This window comes from Cygnus olor, chromosome 14, assembly GCF_009769625.2.
Source record: "Cygnus olor isolate bCygOlo1 chromosome 14, bCygOlo1.pri.v2, whole genome shotgun sequence".
In the NCBI taxonomy this organism is placed as follows: domain Eukaryota; kingdom Metazoa; phylum Chordata; class Aves; order Anseriformes; family Anatidae; genus Cygnus; species Cygnus olor.
Window position 1 is genome coordinate 18445205 of NC_049182.1, and position 22230 is coordinate 18467434.

At 36.4% G+C, this 22230-nt stretch overlaps 1 protein-coding gene across 2 annotated transcripts in view; it reads right to left on the bottom strand.

The window, feature by feature from the left end:
- The window catches only part of GABRG2 (gamma-aminobutyric acid type A receptor subunit gamma2), a 74147-nt gene extending 52393 nt beyond the window's left edge, over nucleotides 1-21754 (bottom strand). Inside the window, exon 1 of one of the 2 annotated variants that reach the window (XM_040573362.1) lies at nucleotides 20896-21754. In XM_040573362.1, coding sequence (XP_040429296.1) covers nucleotides 20896-21002 — 107 coding nt within the window. In that variant the 5' untranslated portion in view covers nucleotides 21003-21754. The remainder of the gene's footprint in view (nucleotides 1-20895) is intronic. The other variant, XM_040573361.1, reaches the window with a different exon arrangement.
- Between the last annotated feature and the right edge of the window lie 476 nt (nucleotides 21755-22230).

The following is a 22230-nucleotide window of genomic DNA, read 5'->3' on the forward strand; positions in this document are numbered from 1 at the left end:
TGAAGATTATTCTCTTCCCAATTAACATACTTGTCAGTTCCCACACCAGAGACAGAAACTGAAGATAATATTTTGCTTAGAATAGAAGATAGAAAATCCAGTTAGCCATCTGAAGTTCCATAACAGGAAATGGAAACTGCATTGGAAGATTTGGGCTTAGAAATCAGACAAAAGTGTTTACTTGTCCTGCTCCCTCCTCTTAGACCTCTGGCACCAGTGAGACCATGATTCTGGTATCTGGATGGAGCCTTATTCCAGAAGAACTAGACCAAACCATGAAATGCTGAGTCACATTGTTTCCAGAAAAGCTTGTTTCAGACTCAGCCTTTAGAGTTTATTAACTGTATTTTGGCCAATTTAGTTAGTCATGGGGTGAAGGAGGCTAAACAAGTTCACAACAGGCAGAAAGAAAATGGTTCTTACCCCTACTTAATGGTTTGGGTAGTTAGATTTTAGGTAGGTCACCCGTGGAACACAGTTTATTTCCTATGCTACTGGTACAGTTATCATTCCATGAAGTATTCTAATCATATAAAATATTCAAAAACTGCTCACAAAATGATCAGACTAAAGTCTTGGAAGGCTAGTGTAACAGCAAATGCTAGTAGCAGCAGTAAATGGCACAGATCTGTGTAGTCCCATTCACAGCCAGGAGTACTGCTTGAATTTTTTTATCCTTCCTAAGTCACAGAGGTACTGAGGCATACAAGGAAAAGTGATTAACATAATACTACAGTTCTCACAAATAAATTGCTATAACCAAAACAAAATTAAGTAGGGACTGAGTACACAAGTCTCAGAGGGAGTATTTAGGACCCCAAAATCTCTAGAATAGCAGAGATGAGTGCTCCCAGCACATGACTTTTCAGTCTTTACAGTATGTGAAGACCCTAGATTGCCAGCAAACAAACAAGCATTTCTGAAAATTACGCCTACTTCAAGATTTAAAGGCTGGCTGGATTCTTTTGAATATTTACTTCGTTTTCTTCTGAATAAGATGGTGCCTGAAAACATAGCACCTAAGTATCATGACATATATTTTACACACCTTCTTCTAATCATTCAGCAACTCATATCATCCTTGCTGGCACTTGTCAGCCATTTTGAGTAAAGCAATCCAATTCTTAAACCCTTTCACTGACGTCTTAAATATTACATGGCAATGAAGCTTTTTTATTAGTCACTGTAAAACTATCAGTTATAGCAGACCAGTTATTCTGTATCTGCCCCAAGATGTGCACTCATATTAGCTACTGCACCCGATCACATCATAAATTTTAGCCTTTGGTAGTTATATTTAAAGCATCTATTTTCCATATTTGCAGATTCTGTAGAATTTGGCTGTAGCAAGTGTGTACAGAGAAAGGTTGAAAATGCAAATTAAACTTGGTTTAAATTTTATTTGCTGCTTATAAGTTTTTGAAAATGATTTTTTTTTTTTTTTAAGAAAACTTTGGGGTCCATTTATTGAGAGTGTTATCCATAAAACTTTTGGCTTATAGTATTTACCATGTTTTCTAGTTTGCTCTACTGAAAAATTGCATTGTAATTTTTGCATTATGCAACTGATTAATACAAGTTGTGAGTAAGCATGAGAATGATTGCCATGTTTTAAATATTTCTAGTATAAACAAAATGGGATCGTGACCAATTATCACTGATTACCAGAAGCAGAGACTAGTGTTAGCAGCCCTAAGAAAGAAACAAAATGGAATGGAGGCTGAAACATAGCATCTAATCTGGGATCAGTTTATCCAGCAGAAAGTTGAGGCACATTGGCTAAATAAATAGATAAAGTATTTCTATTGTCAGATATACTGGACTAGGGTGATGTAGCGGACCAAAATACCATCATATAAGACTTTTGGGCAGGGAGAGGAAATACATACCATCCCCAGGAAGGATAACAAAATGTAGAGGCATGAAACAAACTTTTATAGCCAGTAAGAAAACAGAGTGATAATTATAAAACCAAGCTCACATAATTCATTTTCAATGGCCTGAGCTGGAAGAGCAGTATTTATACTTGTACGAACTCAGATGATTCAGATAAAGTTCTGTAATTTAAGATAATCATTTCATTTTTTTTAATTTTTTTGAGCTGGAATTTTTTTATAAATATGTTTTATTTTGTTTACGTGAGGTTATATAATCTACTCATCTCTCTTTTTACTGTAGTTATGGCTACACATTTAAGTGGCAAGTGAAGGACAAAATTAGGTAGAAATGAACAGTAACTGAGAAATAATTTCAGTATTCTTCTGCATCATAATCTTAGCTTGAATTTAGCTTTGACTTTATTTGAAATTATCTAGGCATATCTAATTGTAAAAAGCATAACTTTGGAATTATTTGAATCTCAGAAGGTTTATTTTTTGATTTACCTCCCTCTTCCCCCTCCCCTCCCCCCACTTTTTTTTTTCATTTCTTTTAAAACTGTTTTATGCATCTCTGCATGTGAAGTCTGAGGCACATGGGGTATGATTGTTGCCTGTTGCTATTACTCAGATCCTGTAGATTTGAGCTATAGCTGGGAGAGCTCAAGAAATGAAGTTAACAACCGTTACTGAAATGTGATCTGAATAGGTATTGTTTAGTGTGAATTCTCACCAATTGTTCTGGCTGTGTTTTTTTGTATCTAATTGTCATCTGTTACTATTATACGTAATTTCTCTTCTCAAATAAGCTACATTTTTTTTTCAGAAAAGATTACTTTAAAATCTCACTGTAAATTAATAGGACGAGCATGGAGCTTAATGCTATTCTCAGTAAAATTAGGAAAACATGAATGCCTTGCAGCCACCTATTTAAACAACATTATCTCAAAAAAAAAATGTTATTGCTCAATTAGGTTTGAAAAATGGAAGAATAAAGATTATTGTTCTGTAATACCTTGTAAGGTACTCATATTCATAGTTTGTCAGGATACTTGCACAATTTTTGTGTATTTTGCCAGCATGGTAATTTCACTTCTGGAATCAATCATTCATGATGCAGTTATCTTTACATCATGATCTGTCACTGTTTAGAAACAAACATGTAAAATGCTGGTAATTTCAGCAATTTTTCTCACTGAATAACCCTCCTAAACTTTTTATTTTAGATTATTTATTTATTTATTTATTTATTTTTATTTTATATGTGAGCTTCAAAATTCAGGTGAAACTGAATATAAATCCTCATTAGACTGAAATGCATCAGGGAATGTTTTCATTCTCATCTTCTATGTCTAAATACACAGCAAAACACTGTAGTGTGGTGTTCCCCGTATTGGGTTGGAAATCAGGAACATTGGATGCTTATCCCACTTAAAGGACCAGTGTCCTTCTTGCTCTACTGAGTCAACTCATTTAACAAATACTCAGCTAATAATATTCCACTGTATAGGGCACTTTCTGATTTGGGTCTGACAGCACTGTGATAAATATTATTAGAAAGGCAAAGCTGTAAGCAATTATAACAACAGAAAAAAAAAATCTTGCCGTGCTCCACCCAGTTTTAGAATGGATTACTTAGCTAAGATGAGGAAACAAATACCTCAAGCACAGCCTCCTCACCTTTGAAAAAAAGCTTTTGTTGGAGACACTTGTTTTTGCAATTAATGAATGGGAAAGTCTGTTTGCATGTGAAAACTAAACTTTTTATTTCATTCTTTCTTTCTTTGTGCATGGTCTTAACAAGGTAACAATAAAAAAAAAAGAGTTTGACATGGAGATTATCACCACATCAGTGCTACATAATACCAAACTCTGAATAGCATATAATCCAGACAGAAATGACAGTGCAATTTGAACATAAAGAAACAGATCTTGAAAAGCTCTACACAGGTCACAGAATAATAATAATAAAAAGATTACAGAGTTCTCATCTTCTTACAAGGCTGAACTAGGGAGTTTCTATTATGGCTTAAGTGCAGAAAAGTGAGAAGGAACTTATTTTACACAAGGAAAACATTTATTGGTGTTAAACTTATGTAAGCATGCACGACTGAAGCATCTCTCTAGCCAAGGATATTACAGGTAATACTTGTTACTAGGAGCCCTCTTGTCCAAATCAATGTCCCTCATTATAAGCTTTTACACTAGACCAGGTTTCTGACTAGGTTACTTTTTAAGTCTGGGGGCATCCTGATCTTGTGTGAAAACAACGGTGTTGAAGGATCCGGATTTTAGAATGTCAATGACCTAAATAAACAGTTCATTTAGACACAGATACATGGAAATGAAATGAGTTTTCTAACAATCCATGGTGTCAATATTTTTATTTTATTCCTTTTAACATGCAATTCATCATTCAAGCTTAAGATATCAGTCAGAATTAAGGAATTCCATCCTGGTTCCTAGAATAGGCATCTGCATTCTGACAAGTTCTGTCCTCAGATTTGCTTATGCCAAATTGAATACTTTCTATGGCTTTCTCAGCAGAGTTCCTTCTGAAGTAAACTCTTCAGGTTTTCTGCAATTTCCACTTCTGAAAAATGATTCATTTAGCTAATTGACTCATCTTATTCAGATATGTTAACACAATATTGTTGAATGCAAATTTGTTTCTGTCACCTGGAGAAACCTTTGGACTACATCTTCTACCTGAATGGACTTTATCTAATCTTGGAACTTAATTGCCTAGGAACCAACGTATTTTCTTACTGTAAATGTGCTTTTTGCTGAAAGGTGTTGGGGAAGTTCTGTCAACTGTTCTTGTAAGTGTATATTATTTTTACAAAATAAATACTCACATAAATGTGCCTAGTTATTTGTGTTTGGTGAAGACTAGGCATGATTGTAAATGGCCTTATTATGAAGGAATAAGCAATCATCATCTGTGTCTTACTGGAAATAAGGTTGCATTGCTGGGAATCACACTTCCATTGCTCTTAACAGCCATGTTATAGCCCATATCTTTGGTACGTCAGGTGTGTCAGATAACCTTAGAATGATTGGGGAGCCAGGCAACAATAAATTTAAAAACAATATGGGTTTATTTATTCATTCTGAGTATATTCTCATTTCTTGCTTCTTTAAGATCATGGAAGTATCATTACAGACATGTTTGTCAGATAGAAAATGTGTCTTGAAGAGCGAGCTGAATGAACAGCAAGTAGTTGCTTGATACACAGCTCTTTAATTAACTCATCATGAAGCTAACTCATTCACAAAATGAGTATAAGCAAATAATGAATATTAAACTTTTATTTTTTAACAATGCTTTTGATTTCACTTCATTTTTAATGCACGGTAACCAGTAGTAACCCATGCAATCCCACTTAAACCAGCTTATATCATGCAAGACTCTGTTTGCACTCATACTCATAAAACAGACTGTGCAGGGGTGGATGTGGAGTTTAGTCCTGATCACAGGTTAGATGTGTGATACATTAAGAATGTAAGTAACAAGCTAATGTCTTTATGTCATCTGCATAGAAGAATAGTCAACAAGTGTGCCTGATTTTTTCCCTATGGAATGCATTCATTTCAATAAAATGGACTATATTGGTTTTGTTATGAAATTCCAATAGAACCAGCCACCAAGGAAAGTCCATCAGGATGGCTCAAGTCAGAGTCTCTTTAATTTTGTAGAATGTATGAACATCCTTGCTTCTGGATAAGGATTGTTAGCACTTCTGCTGTCATATGCACCTAGACAGGTACATATAACCTTTGGCCCTGTCCCTGTAGAGTAGCACCTGATTTTACAAATCTTTTCCTTCGTGTTGGAGCTGGAACTCCCTAGGAATAAATTTTTACACTCACACCCCTCCACCCCCCCGCCAAAAAAAAAGGGGAGGGGGGGGGTCAGAGTGTAATCCTATAATATGGTTAGAACTATATTTCAGTCTCTTATTAATAAACAAGAAATGATCTGTCCCACTCAGAGGGGATGGCTGGTTATGTTTCTTCCCATCACTGAAGGCAACAAAAAACTTCAGTTTCCAGTGCCATGTGAGAAGAGAAACGTAACCTTTTCCCATTGTATATGATGTCCAATGCTATTTTGCAGTGAAGACCTGATACATTCTTCATATATTTTTCACATAAATTTTTCAATGAAATATTAAAGAAGAGAAACTTGTAAAAATGTTGTTTCTTAAGCCCTTCCAGTTTTAAATCACTTTACAGAAGAAAATCATGTCCACAAGCATTCACAGATCAAGCTTCAGTATATGTCAGAAGAGAGCGATTATCAGTACAGATCTGCAGCAGTGAGAGATGTAAACTAATTTTCTATTGGTGACTGTGAGCAAACAGAGTCACGAACAGAGGAAAAAAGAAAGTCTCTGGACTCTCATGTTCAAGCTTGTAGCTATTATGGCAGGGACTGGTTTTCAGAGAATTTTCAGAGCAGCCAGGTTTCATTGAGCAGGATCTGACACATATACAGCTGTGCAGAATTCCTTTCCCTCTTTGCACAGTAAAAAATTATTATGAACCCAAGTTTCATTTCTGCAGGGCTGCAGTTCCCAGCGAAGATACAAAGAATCCCTTAGTGATTTGTCTTTTGGACAAACTCAAACCAAGTGCAAGGAAAGACATTTAGTTCAAGGGATTAGAACAGTTGTTCCTCCACTTAAACAACAGAGCACTTCTGAAGGTGAAACTTTCTGGAGACTGTCCTGGTGATCTCACCCTGACACTGAAGAAATGAAGAAAGAATCTAAGGCTATCTGAGGCAGTCTCACTTTCATTAAAGGTCCTTTAAAGCTGTAATGTGAAAGAATGAATATTCACTAGAGTCATCAAAGTATCCAGACTCCATGGGCATGGGAATCGTCATTCTGTTGTGCTCAAAATCTTGTTTGTGGGCAAAAAGGAAACACACCTTACATAGCAAGCCAAGAATTTATTGTGATTATAATAGGAATCTGAACAGTCTGACAAGAATTGTTCGTAGTCCAGATGTAATTATGTAGAGAAAGAATATGTTTTTGCAGAAAAAGTTTCAATAATAACGATACAGTTAAAGTTGTTATATACCCAGTTTTTAGTTTCTATGCCTCTTCCTGATGTTAGGCTCACCCTTTCCCTGCTCCTGAGGTTGGTGGTTTCGTAACGGTGGTGGTGAGGTCTTACAGTGAGTTGCCACCATCTGGCATCTTTTGCTGGAAGGATGGTCATGTTGATAGTTTCTTCCTTCTCACCCCAAGATCCACTTGGCATCATTTTTCTCTCTTTGCTGACATGCTTTTAAGTCTTTATTCTTCCTTCACTGGTCTGCAGCTCCACATTATATCCAAGCTTACTATATAAGTTGACCTTGTTAAATACTATTTCACGATTCTTTTTATTACCTTGAAACCACATTTGTCCCACTCTGTGGCTCTACGGCCTGTTGTTAGCAATGCCAGGGTACAGAAAAAGATGTAAAACATGTACTTTGGATATCTGTTACATTGAAGGAAAATCTTGCTATCAATTATATTCAACTTGTTATGCAAGAACTTCATTTTTTTCTGAAAAAAATGCTGAACTGTTGATGATAACTAATAATAATAAGATGACTCAGCAACTTTATTTTAATGAGAAGAAACTGATTATGGGTTCACTCAGCTGTTGTCTTATTTCTTTCTTCTCATTTCTTCTATCAGTCTCCAACAAACAAAATGTAAGGCACATAATATGCAAATTTTACCTACCTCTCAAGTTTTTGACATTTGAGTGGGCTGGGCATAATGATCATTGCAAAGCCTATCTTCCCATCCCTTATGTTTAAATGTGACTATTATCGCTAGTCAAAACACCAGGAAAATAGGAGAAATTTCTATTTTACACACATACAAACATATACTTCACAGACTTTTCTTTCTTTCTTTTTCTTTTTTTTTCCAGAAATATTTTGATACACCTTTTTTCACTCCCTGTCATCAATACAGTAGGATTTTATTTTATAAATTGTCATTGCACTGATTATGATCAAGGAAGTCTCTTTTTGTAAAAAAGAATTTTTTTTAAAGGGAAAGCTGCTAGGAGCTTATTTTAAAGGTAGAAAATAGGCATAGGGAAAGATAGATGCCTCATAATTCAAAAACAGGGCAGGAATTGGAACGATAACTGAGTATGAGCAGAAGCTAAGAAAGTTGTCTGAGTGAGTTTGATTAATGTGTGGAACTGGCTATGAGGGTCAGAAATAGCAGTAGATGTAACCATGACAATATTCCAAAAACATACCTAGGAAAAACTGTGTTGGGAACAAAGATGATAGGGTATAACTATTACTGATATATTTCTGAAATTCCTATAGGATATAAAAACACATTAAGGTCTCAGAGATGTACGGTAAATTTCAGGTAAATAGACTTTCAGAATATTTTTAGCAATAGAAAGGTACGGAGTGCAGAAGATACCGCAGAGAATGATGCTAAGTAGAGAAAGACCTACAGAAGTGAAAATGTATTCTTCAGTTTGAAAGATTATGTAAGAGGATATATATTTTTTTTGTCTTCACTGTAGCTCTGTATTGTGGCTAAATCAAAAGATCCACTAAATGTGCTGCAGAGCATTTTTCACACATAAACCCAAACATCCATATGTTCAAGGCCACAAGTTCTAGCACCCAAGCAGCTTTCCCTGGTTCTTTCTGAGAGCCCTATGGAGCGTTCACTGTGGCCATGACAGCGATAAGTTTTAAAACTGAACAGATGCAAAACCTAGCAGTGAAAGGCAGCTGCTGTCATCTGCTATCATCTGATTTTGCTGGCTCATTTTAAACTAGTCCATTCCCAGTTGTGGGGTCTCCATTTAAGAGCAGCAGATACAAATGGTGACACTTATGGGTGACGTACTATTTGTGAGCACTGAAGCTAGGTCCATGGAGATAATTAGGGTATCAGCACAAGCATCATATTATCCAAGAGTAAGATGCAGATGGGTTTCAGAACCCATTTTCTACGGGTGCAGAGAAGGCTCTTCAGTAAAAAATGTAGAACACCTGACAACACGATGGTGCTTCAGAGATCATGTGTGTACTTTTCAAACTGCACGATCAAGATCTATTTAAAAACAGGAAATAGGCTTGAGCAGAAGCCAGATGGGACCATCAGGTGAGGATGGAGACCTGAAAACTTGGAAAGAGGGGAAATCCCTAAAATTACCAGAACATAAGCAGAAGCTAAGGAGGGATGGAGATGTTTTACTAATTATAGCATATTTTCCACAATGCTAAATTCACATTCACTTTTACTTGCTAAAGTTCCAACAGCTTTTTATGAACTATGGATTTATGCAGAATATCTTGTAGGGTATTGAGAAGAAATTTCACTGGAAGCCAGCAAAACAAGACTTTTACATGCAGTTTGTTCTCCTGAATTCCTAGGGAATTTGGCAAATACACCTCAAAATATTTTGTTAAATGAAGAACAGGTGCTGTTCCAAGACTTAAAGTTTTCCAGGAGACATAACTGGAATACACTTAACTGGCAACGTTGGCATTTTTATATATCTCTGTCAGATTTTCTGGGATTATGCTCTACACCCTGCTTAGTATTCTGGTTCTTGTCCAGAAAACCATGTCCAGAAAAACATAGGTAACAGCCACTGTTTCCTGAGGTGTCATTGGCAGACACAACATCTCCCTTAAAAGAATACATTCTTCACGTGCTCTTTAGAGTTTTTGCAGGTAAACTAAAATAAGAAGTCCTATTTAATATATGTACTATTTATGATTGAACATAATTTGATTATTAAGCTTCAATTTCTTTCATTAAATCTTTTTGATACTGTTTTATTGAGGAGCTCAGAGCATTGTGTGTGCAGGTAACAATTGCAGATAACAAGTGTTTCTCATTCTTTAATCTGAATACATATTGCAGTGAATTTAATCACCTCTGCTGCTAATCTGCTACAGTGAGAATAAAGAAATACTGCTTTGGGTACCATAACAGAAGAATTGATTTTAAAGATATAGTAGGTTTCCTTTCTTTTTTTCCTTCCTTAACAAATGTTGTAATTAAAGCTGCAAATTATTTTCTGTTCTAATACTCTCTGAAGCTCTTCATACACTCAGAGCATTTTCAAAGTTCTCATGTGAGCTACAATTCTTGGTTTCTGGCCAATGAATAATTTTTTTGCAAAACATAAAATAAAATCCACTTTTTGAAATCTGTAAGGCTAAAATTATTCCTATTCCCTTTTAAAATCATATCCATATAGGGTTTGTTTTCACACATATAATCCCTAGATAGAGTAGTAAATTCTGGAACTCATAAAAGTAACCATTATGGAGAGAGAGTAAAGGGTTAAAAGTGGTTGGATATAAACAGCAATAGTAACTCGGAAATGCTTCATTTTATTATTGAGAAACTAAATCTCTCTAGAGGGCATGGCACCATAGAATCACAGCATGGCTGAGGTTGGAAGGGACCTCTGAAGATCATCTAGTCCAACTCCTCTGCTGAGCAGGACCACCTAGAGCACATTGCCATGTTGAAAGACAAAAGGAACGCTGTCCTTACTGTGGGAAATAGAAGTATCTTAGCCTTACAAATGTTTTGACATCAAGGAGGCAGAATTGTGGATCTGCATCATGATAATCAGTGGAAGAGAAGAATATTTTCACGTTGCTAATTGTGGCCTCTTAAAAATTGTGCTCAGATCCTGATTAGTTATGCTGGACCTGGAAGTTAAGAATTTGCTCCTAAAGATTTGTGGTGACTTAATCCCATGTGCTGCATTAGAGATTTAGTAAGGTTTTAAGTCATTTTAAGCACATACTTTAAGTCTTTAAAGCAGCTTAGTAAGGTTTTTGAGCTTTTACTATAGAAACCAGGGAGAGAAAATGAAAAAAAATATTAATGATGTAATGCTAATTGTCTTTGCCCCAAAGAGTTTACAAATATCAGTATAGGTTTATTTACTGTAATGCACTCTTTGGCATTAGTTAATTATTTTGGCTCAATAAAAGAGCAACAGTATTTGTGATTATCCTCTAAGGACAATCCTCAAAGCATTTTACTACTGGCAAACTTCCCCTCTTCCAAATCCTCCCCTTCCAAGAAAATGGTGATTCCTTTACTAATTTATGAAACGAAAGCGTAGTACACAAAGAGATTTGGGTTCACAAGCCTCACTGGCTGTAGGACCAAAATGCATCATTTCAGTTATTTATATGGAAGCAAAAAGGTGTCATTTCAGTCTTCAGGTTTACCTACTAAGACAGTTCCTGGCAATGTAAATATTATTACACAGACAACATGCCTCATATCTTCCAAACCCTCTTATCACATCACCACTTCTTCAGCCAAAGTTGCTTACTGTGGTAATGGATTTGCTTTGCATCTTTCTCCTTTTCCTGCATAAATGTGAGCTACCATCAACTTTCTCATTTGTTCTTATTCCACAGCGGCACGCTCCCTTCCCTCTAACATATACTTAATAAAGGTATACACAGCCTAATTTCACTTAATAGAGAAGGTTGCCCTGCATTTTGTCTGTTAATTTGATCATAATAACTCACCCTTCTGAGTCCTTGCGCTGGTTTCCTATCTGCAGTAATGCCAGTCTTCTTGTCAGTATGTTCAAAACACAGTCTAATTCCAGCCTTCATTTCCATATATCCTTCAGTTCTGCTTCCTATTCACAACAGTCTTTCTGGGCTGATAGCTAAAGCCTTTATTCTCAGTAGGAAGTCCCTCTAAGAGCTATCAGAGATTCATCTACAGAGATTCAAGCTGACTGTAAATTGAATTGTATATCAATTATTTGGTGGTATTCTTCATTCACTGACATCTGTCTGTTTGTTTGCCTTTAGTGTGGTATCTATTGGGGCAATGGTTTCTCAGCTGTTTTGAAAATATTGGTCTTTACTACAGATCAGTATGAGCCAATGACCTGCATATAGACCTATATTATTGATTTTTATTTATTTGCTTATTTTGGTCAGAGGATTACCTTTCTGCACATGGAGGCAGTTTGAGTGCCTTAATTTAGGTAGAATGGCTCTTTGGCGTATAAAAGCAGAAATCAGGATATCAAAAGAGGAAAGATGATCGACCTTTATGAACCTAATGAACCTTAATTAACTGTGCTCCCTTGACTCCATCACTATTTGCTATATACCCAATTGAAGTCTTTTAACTGTTAATCTACTGTGTGAGGTCTTTTGTGCCTTCATCAGTGCAAAAAAAGCAGAGGATGTCCTATACCTCTCTTTTACAGGTTGTTCGAGAAATGACTAAGTGACCAATCTCATAACTGACTGATATGAGTGTAATTTAGACTGGTTTGGTAGCTTCCTCTGTCTTTACCAACCATACGCATGGATCATTGAGTGCCAGAAGTGCACCTAATAACATATTGAATAGTATATTGATTAGTTTAATACGGTTTTCTAACAAACATTACCTCATTAATATTAATTGTTAACTGTTTTTACCTTTCTCCCTCTTTCTATCTCTTTTTCCCCCTTCTCTTGAAAAATGAGACATTTTTTTACAGGATGAATTAAGTGAAAGTGCAATTCAGTAGGTAATCCTCAATCTGTTGCAGCAGGCAGATTTCTGTTTCTATCTGAAGATATCTTACTACAGATTAACGAAAGCTTCATCTGACCAGAACATGCTATTTGTGTTACACAATACAGCACTGAATCATTATTGAAGGAAAACATTTTCTGATGTCACCCAGTGTTTTCCAGGGAATTCTGTCAGAGAGTTATTCTGGATATGCATGAGAACCTTTTTAAAACACATTTCTCATCAGTCTATAGAACCATAACTATTTTTCTGTTAAAAAAAAAAAAAGGAGAGTTCAAACAATTTAAGATGATAAATGGCTCAGAGAACAGCTAGACTTTCATCTCAAGGTTTCACACCAAAGTCCAAGATGGCATTCAGTGAAAAATACAATTTCATACATGATTACCTGCATCATTTGGAATAAGCTAATGCAAGCACAAAAAGTAGATATCTTCTCGTTCCATTCCTTCAAAGGCTCATTGTTAGCCTTCATTCCTTTCAGACACTTTTCTTTCCATATATTGATGTTTTATTTATGGTAATAATCTGTATATGTTGGTTTAGGTTGTGTAAAAGTGCTTTTTCTTTAATGTTTTGCTGTCTGTCTGTGAACAGATGAGTTATTTCTTGTAAGAGCAATATTTAGTTTCATATACAATGGCCAGATTTCACAGTTAGGCCTACACATTGTGTTGTACATTACTGATTATGTGTGAAAATGTCCTTCAACTAAATCCGAAAAAATATAACTGAGCCTGTAGATAAGAAAATATGACTTACACTTAAGTGAATTTCTTTCTTAAAGATAACCATTTGTTGCATTGGGATTCTTGTATAAATTAATGAAGTTCTACTACCTGCCATTGCTTTGGAGATATAAGAGGTTAAACTAATGATTATTCTGGGTCCGATCAGCTATATATCATGCCAGGTCTTTTGCATTTGACATGCCAATAGCAGAAACTAAGAGCAAAAGATTGGGGCAAGAATATAGCAATGCTTTTCTGGTAAAATCTCTGCTTCCAGAAACATGCAGCTGGAGATTTCCTGTAACGAAATCTTGTCACTGAGTTCAGTGCTCCTTGATGTACTCTTCTTGGTTTTGAACCTGTGTAAAACTTTAGGCTCTGCAGTTACCTCACTGGCTAGAAAGGTAAACTTTCCTTAAATTTTCACACAGCTGATGATAATTTATTCGGGCGCTTTATAAGAGAAAACAAATAATGCTTCTGTAGTGAACTTCCTTCTGGTTGCTTAGGACATCACATGAAAATGCACTATGCTGTTGAAGTAGTCATTTATATGGGAAGGTGTTTGCTAAATTTCTGCTTATGCAGTCACTGAATTATTTCTCCTGATGGCTTTCAGCAGCATTAAAGCTTCCCTTTTTTGAGAGTAGTTGTGTTAAAAATATTATCCAGTTATATAAATAAGAGGATATCACTGTGTGTCAGACTGAATACCCAATATTCAGTCTGATGAGACTCACATATTAATTTCCTGGCACAACTGTACAAATAACCCAGAATCACACTCGACGATTTTCACCCTCAATAGCTTTCTTCGATCTACCACCTTCAGCCCGCTTTTACCTCAGTTTGTCTCAGGAAGCTGGCAGGTGCTGGGACTTGTGAAAATATGTACCCACTATGTCCCTCTTCCAACTCTTCTATGAAGGAAGATGGAAAAAATGATAGTTTTTATATAAATTTCTCACATTGAAGTAGGTGATTACACATTCTGTTATAAATTAATTTCTAACCATATGACAAATTTAAAAGTAAATATTATTTTCTTGTTTCCAAAGATAAAATTAAATGATATTTTCTCCACCTCCTGGCTTATAGCAAACCTTAATTTCCTCTTAATTGGAAGGGTCAAAATTGCAGGTTACTTCTAGACATAACAGAAGAAAAGATGGACTCAATTCAAACAACAACAAAGCTCTTACTGACTGCACTGGAGCTCTTCGGAGTCAGGAGCTCACCTAAATACCTGTAAAGATAATATGCCCCTCTAGGTGTATATGCTTGGAGGATTCAGACTCTCATGGCCTGCTTTTTGTTAGCATTATAATGATATGGGCTATAATCCAGAATCAAATGAAGGAATGTAATATGTACATTAAGTTTTAAGTCATTAGAAGTCACTAATCATGTTGAGTCTAAAGTCTAAAATCAGTGAATTTAGAATGGACCATTTAAGCTGTTCCTTTTTCATATCACTTGTATCCTTCAGCTAAAATAGCTCTTCACCTTTTCACCTATTTTTTTTTTTCTTTTCTTCATGCTATGGATATATTCACTATGGTTAATCATATTCCCTAAATTCATTAGTGCTCAACAAGTTTAGTTTTAGTCTCAGTTAGGCTCAGTTAGTCTCTTGAAATAGGCTCTTCCTTACCTCATAATAATAATAGTTATCTGACTATGGCAATGGATTTCTTTTTCCTTCAATTTGTGGTTCTTTCCTGTTACTTTCTGCAGGAATTTAGTCTTTTAATTCATTATGAAATGGATGTTACTTTTTCTAAATAAACATCCTCCACCTTTGCGCCCAGAAGCATCTCTCTACTTGCAGTAAAGTTACTTGGGTATCTATTTCTATCATCAGTTGTTACATCTATTCTAAAAAGAGATAAATATACATGCATCTTGGTCTTTTACTGCCTCAAAGTCTCCCTAGCTCTTGTGCAGAACAAGAAAACAAGCTATGCTCTTCAACAGAGAATATCATTTATATCCAGAGGGTCAGGACAAAACCTATGTGAGACTTAAGATCAATGTATGCTATAGTTTGTTGGCTGAAATGGAATGTTACGTTTAAGCTGATCTTCAATACAGAATGAATTTCACCCTGGAAGACAAACAAACAACAACAACAAACACAGCTATTGTAAATCAATTAGCTGGAATGTAGGTTGAGAGCTTTCTGCAGAGTAAAAGCACTAAACAGTGTAAGAAACACTTCTTGAAGATTCTTCTGGAGTTACAATTTAACTTTGGGCTATTTCTCAGTTCTTAGCTCTAAACACATTACCTATAAGAATTCATACTCTGTAGGTCCTGGCTTTTCTCTCAGCAAGAGACTGACTTCATTTGGTCAAGCGTTAGTGAGAAGATTAAACTGGGTCCATGATATGAGGAGATTTCTAAGACTGCAGAGATGTTCAGCATTAGCTGTAGGATAGGGTGTTGATTTCTCAGTAGACATCACAAGGAAAATGCAAAATCAAACCTTACCATCTGTGTCAAAGGGAATTTATAGTGCAATAAATGTCCATAAGGAAAGTACAACACTAGATAAGCTATGAAGCATCAAAACTAAAAACAGCTTCACTTCTAACATCTCTACGTCAATCTTTGTGTGTGTGTGTATAACAAGCCCAAATCCATATTAAGTGAGCCCTCAGCTAGCATCGTACTCTCCCCTGTCATTCTGACATAACCTACCTGTTCTGTACAAGACTGAGTGGGGCTGCAGGTGCAGTAGTTTGTAAAGCAGCAGTTCAGATCGCATTGATGATGCCGACAACCACTACACTCTAGGTATTTTGTTGCATGTTTTCAAAGAACTAATGAACTATTACTTTAATACAAAGTTTGTATCTGTGAATGTATAAAAGTTTTATAGTTAGAGTGGCTGAACAAAACAAGGGAAAGGTACAGGGTGCTAAGCTAACTTAAAATGGGTTAGTGCATCTCCATGTTGCAGGAAAGTGCCATTTGGAGGTCTGGACCTGGGTCCTTAAGCTGCCTCTTCTTTGGAGATTACTTACATGTTATCTAATCTTCTAATAACTCATGCTTTTAAGTCATGATTCAGTTCTTTTCTGGAGCAAGTGGTGGTCATTACTGAGGTACAAAAGTATTTAAGCATAGTGGGATGGAGACCTGCAATGAGTTTCCTGTGACCAGATATGTACTTCCTTTGCCTTCATACATTCACTCCTGTCAATCTTCTTTCCTTTTAAATTTTTGGACAATGTTACAGAGTTTCTTGACATATAACAACTGAACAAATATATCCTCAACAGGAAAACAACATGATCACAATTCAAATCAACAATGTATTTTTTTCCAGATCAGCACTGAACTAGAACAGTTTAAATTCATGACCAAAGACATGGTTTAGATGGCCACTGAGAAGACACATAATATGAATTGCATGGTAAATATTACAATTAAAGATTAGATTCATTTCTAAAGCTGTTGCTAGTTTGTTTATTTATTTATTTACTATTAACAAGTTTTACTTCTCAGATTTTCCAGGATTCAAACTTTTTGAAAGGCTTTCTAATATCACTTTGCATATTCATCAGAGTAATTTGGAATACATGAATATTAGCATGCAAGTTATGGTTAAGTGGAATAGCCAAAAAACAGAAGTTAATTAAAGGGTTTAATACACATTTCCAAACCATTATATACTTGCAAGTAGGGAGAAAATATCTACAATATTTTATGCTCCATTAAAATTACTAGATAGTGAGAATGTTATTTACATGTTCTAGTCTGCTTTGTATCATTGCTTTTTGCAGTCTTTTTATTAGAATCATAGCTGTTCCAAATTCCTTCTCTAAATCAGTTTGTATCCCACCATTACAGCTGATAGCTGATAAAAGTCAGGAATGCAGTATGGCTATGAAAAACCCAAAGGCAATCTCACTCTCCTTGCTACCCCTGAATTTTTCAAGCAGAGTGCAGGTCCTGTGTCCATGCAGTCTCAGCTCTGCTGAAACACACGGTGGTATATAGGCCAGTCAGCACTAAATCTGCAATTTCATAGTACCATAGACATGGATAAAGTCGTCATTTAACAGCATTTAGATTCACAACTTCTGTTGTGGTGCTTCTTTACAAGGGACTATTCCTTGTTGAGAAATTGTCTCTTGCTGAGCAACATCATACTCCAGTAATGCTCCAGGTGACTTCCACAGGACCTCTGACTTAACAGAAGTGCTATGCACTGCATGAAAGAATTGGAAGCTAGTGTATGAATAACTACATCTGCAGGGTTGATACCAAACTGATGTCAGCAACCTTTACAGTAATTCTAAATGACTGTTCAGCTCAGGGATATTCATGCCCCTTTTAATCATTGTTATTATATCATGTATCACACAGTGCAAGAAGCCAGCTGACACTGCTAGTGCTTTACAGGAACAAAACAATTTTATTTATTTCCATGCTGGGTAATTTGCTAAGAAAGATACACTTATTCATATATGCACCAAAGTATTTTAGAGTTAAAATGATTGTCTTGTGCTTTTTTTTTTTTTCTCCTGATCATTCTTGACAGTTTTCAATTTTAGTTATTTAGTTGTAGCATAGAAACATTGTCATTCCACTACTTGGGCACTTCCAAGGAAAAAAAAAAAAGTAGTCAGTGTCCCAGCATCTGGGCATTACTCTGCACTGTGTTCATGTGATTTTTGTTGACAATTTGTTAAAGCTAAGGACTAGACAAAAATAACAAATAAAACCCATATGTAAACAGTACACAGGGTATAGCTTTCAACCTATCTGGAACTTTGCTGGTAAGTGAGCTCTATTGCATGTAATATCCATTAATTACCTATATAGTATACAATAAGTTTAACCAAATATTATTTCCAATTAAACCCCATATTGATATGTGCAAATATTAAAGTATTCTATGTACATTTTTAAAATGTTGTCTCAAACCCAGTATTATGGTGCACAGACATTTGGAATTTGGTTTGACTCATTTTCCATGAGTGTTTCAGTCAAAAGGATGGGCTGCACAGTGCTGTTACGCTGGTTTGAGTGATAGGATGATGGGGGAACTTAACTTTATGCAGTGTTTGCAGCACAGTTAGGAACTTACGAAATTTTGAAAGAAACACTTCCTAAAACTTTAGTGTGCAGAGTTGTAAAGATGTACTGTGTGAATGTGATGAAACTAATGATATAATATTACTGTAAAGGTAATGTACTGCTGTGCTATAATGTGACATTTATTCTGAATTGATTCAAATCATGGTTTGTTGCTTTCAGTGATACCTGAATAGTGCTCTAACTTTCCTCTTCTTTCTCTGATCTTCTGAACTATCAACAATTGTGAAACAACTAATTTCTCCAGAGAATAACTTTTTTTTTGTATTGAAAAGGGAAAAACCTCTGCACAAAATTAATAACCAATTTATGTTCAGCTACTTTGATCAGATTCTGCAAATAGTTAAACTTCTGTGTGTACTGACTGTTGTCAACACATTTATTTGCACGCATAACATGGAGCACATGTTAGTGTTCAGTTACATTGCCCTATAAGAATTTCAATGTCCAAGACAAGTGTCACATAATACAATTATATTGCCCTTTGTCTGAAGTGTTTGATGAGTTTTTAAGAAAGAAAAGTTTTCATTGTGGCTATAAATAAACACTAAGTTCAACTTTCCTAACTCTCTCTCGGTCCATGACTTCCCAAAGCTAACACTAAGGTTTCTTCCACAACAGGAGGAGAAAGGTGTCTTGATTATTAGAAATAAAATCATGTTTTCATGTTGACCCATTGAAAATATTTTTGTAAAGCACTAAAGAGAATTTTCCCCTTTAATTTTAGCTCCTTAATATTACTTCTCTGTCTATATTTTTCCTTAAAATATGATGTCAGGAAGGTGTCAGAGGAAACCATCTTGGGTATCAGATGGTTATGAACAGAAAACAGAACCTTTTGCTGAGCTAAAAGTTCAATTTCTACTACGAAGAGTTTCTTTTAAAGCTTATGAAATAATTTTGGCAAAATTCTGTGGCTGAAAAGTGAGTGAAAAGAAGAAAGTGAATTATAGTAACTATCAGGGATCGTTTTAGTGGAAGTTTTACGGTAAAATAATCGGAGACTGTGTCTGTGTAAAGTGAGCACTTTCCAGTGGGAAAGAAGGAAGAATTACACAGGGCAATACAAACACAGGTACAGTCACCTCAGCTGAAGTCCTTAGGCGTTACTCAGGTGAACTGCTTTCTTGAAATCCAATAAAAGCTCACTTTCCATTGCTTTCTATTCATATAATAATCATAAAGAATTCTTACAAAATCAGACATGCCTTATGCTTGTCTTACTTCTGACAACAAGGTCTCTCTTCTGGTAGGCTCACTAAGTTTTATTTCACTTTCTACTCCATTTTCAACCATTTTACATTTAATTTTAGGGGAATTCTTCACAAAGTTATTTGTTTGTGATGAAAGCTACTGTAAAATCCAGCAACTTTTAATTTCCCTGGCCAGTAATTTTTGTCTTTTATTTTGCTTGGAACTAAAATCCTACATCTGCAGCCACAAAGTTCATTTTTTCTTAAAAAAAAAAAAAAAGGCAAACAAAATGAAGCCACTTTTTTTTATGGCAGTGTCTAAGGAAAAGGAGGGGAGCAGAAAGAAGGTAAATCTGAATGAGGAGCCTGTATGACTACAGCATTAATAAGAGAAAAAGGAGTTGGTACTAACTTCTGTAGCGTGTATAAATGTCAACACGGCTTGTGCAGCTGTGAGGAAAAGTCTATTACAACTTGAAAGACCAGGTACTTTACAACGCAATGCTACTTGCTCATCTAAACTGTTAAATGTACAGTCCAGAAATTTTTGCAAGAATGCCTGGTTCAGCATATTGCTTGGCACTGCAGCAGTACTTACTCTCCCCCTCCACTTTCTGCCCATCCACATATAAACTCCTTCTTCCTCTGCTATTTAGATTTTTACCTCTTTACATTTATGTATACAATACACACATGCAGCATGCTTGCACAGGTTGTCTTCAAACAGTACACGTGTAAGCATGTGGGGCTAAATGCTACTGTAAATATTTGTCTAATCTGACCGGCTATGTGATTTGCACACTCTATTACATCCCACTGCATGTTCCATCAGCATTAAAAGCATCTCAGTAACCAGCAAATGCAGGCAGCAGCTCACTGCCTGCCTTCGGAGGTTTTGCAGAGATCTGCATCCCTGTCCTTGGTCCTAAATCCTTGCACTGGCTCCTTACAGAACAAACATACAACGCTTCGGAGCCCAAAGCCCAGGCACGGCCATGATGTGGCTGCTTAGGTGGAAACAAGCGTGAATGCATGGACATTCTGCTCACAAAACACAGCTGCATTATAACTCCATGCACTCTAGCAAACAATAATTCAGATGGAGAAGGCTTCATTAATATGGCACCAAATTCCATGAAACACCCGGCATGTACCACCATCACACACACCCGCTGCTCACACTCCCTGTCTGTTTCAGAGCAACCACAACTGTAAGAGAAATAAAACATTATAAGATCTCATCTGCTAGGAGATAGATGAATGTAATGTCACTATCTAAACCTCCAGCATTCTCACTACAGCTCTGCGAATTTGCAAACAGCATCTTCACCCCCAACCCTCCTCCCCCCCTCGCCCCCCCCCCCCCCCCCAACAAACAGAATCAGAAAGCACATCTTACCACTGGATGAGAGAGAGGAACACAAGTGCCCACACCATCATTTTGAGAGAAAATGCAGGATTCAAGAGTGCAGTGCTCCCCAGGCTTGTTGGATTTGGAGGAATCATCTCTTTCTCTCTCCCCCCCCAGCCCTGTTTTTTCCCCTTTCCTCTTGGTTGCAGATGGATCCGTCCCCTTCTTTAATTTTTTTTTTGGTAGTGGTTCTCCCCCCCCTCCCTACCAGGTCCCGTCAGTGGGATGATACATTGCGCCCAGCTGCGGGAATTAATATGCGGGGGGGGCAGAAATTAGATCTGCACAAGCCCTTTGCAGATATAATCAAAAAACGTCAGCTCAGGCAGCAAGCAGCAGCTTCCAGATCTAGGGCAATAATATAATTGGGAGAAAAGAAAAGAAAAGAAAAACCACAGATACACAAACACTCGCGGAATAAAAACAGTCAAGGGAAGGAGAAACACATACACATGCACACATTTACAGAACCACTCACATACATGCAACAATCCAATACAGCAGTAGAAAGAGTAAATAAGAGAAAAAAAGAAAAAAGAAAAAAAGGAAAAAAAAAAAAAAAAGAATGAATAAAGCAATGGAGCTTCTGCCTGAATGCAGATTAACTCCGAGGTCAAAGTGGAAATGATGCACTCTGCTGCAGCAGCACAGATTAACACATGCGTGGTGTCAGCCGTGGTGCTTTTTAACCTTTGATTACACATATGCAGGCAGCCTGGATTTTCGTTTTGGAGGCAAGAAGGATTTGGCAGGCATAAAAAGGGAGGTTGGAAGGAAAAGCTTGCCCTATGCTGCTGAGCATCCTCATTTTTCTAAACAGCTTGGAAATCGTGATTGCAAAGGGAAAAAAATAAAAGGATGGATCGGGGGAGTGGAAAAGGGAGGGATGGTTGTTGCTAAGTAACTCAGGAAATGGGGAAAGCAGCATTGGTGGAGTCAGTATGAATGAGGTGATTTAGTGTGTGATAGGATTAGGGAGAATATGCAAGGTCTTCATCTCCCCTCCCCCTAATAAAATCCGGCTAGACCAACACAGGAAATACTTCCTGGACAAAGGGGAAACACTAGGTGGCTATAAAAGCTGGATCTTGCCAAGTTTTGGAACCAGAATCCCAGGTTCCATTGTACAAACATGAATTTTAGCTGCTATTATGGCAAAAAAAAAAAAAAAAAAAAAAAAAAAAAAAAAACACAAAACAGAGAATCTCATGATTTCGCAGAGGCAGAGCACCTCATTCTAAAACAGGCACTTGGACCATGACCCACACTAATAAATTTTGGACCCCCTTTTTTTTTTTCTGCGTAAAAGCAAGGCAAATATCA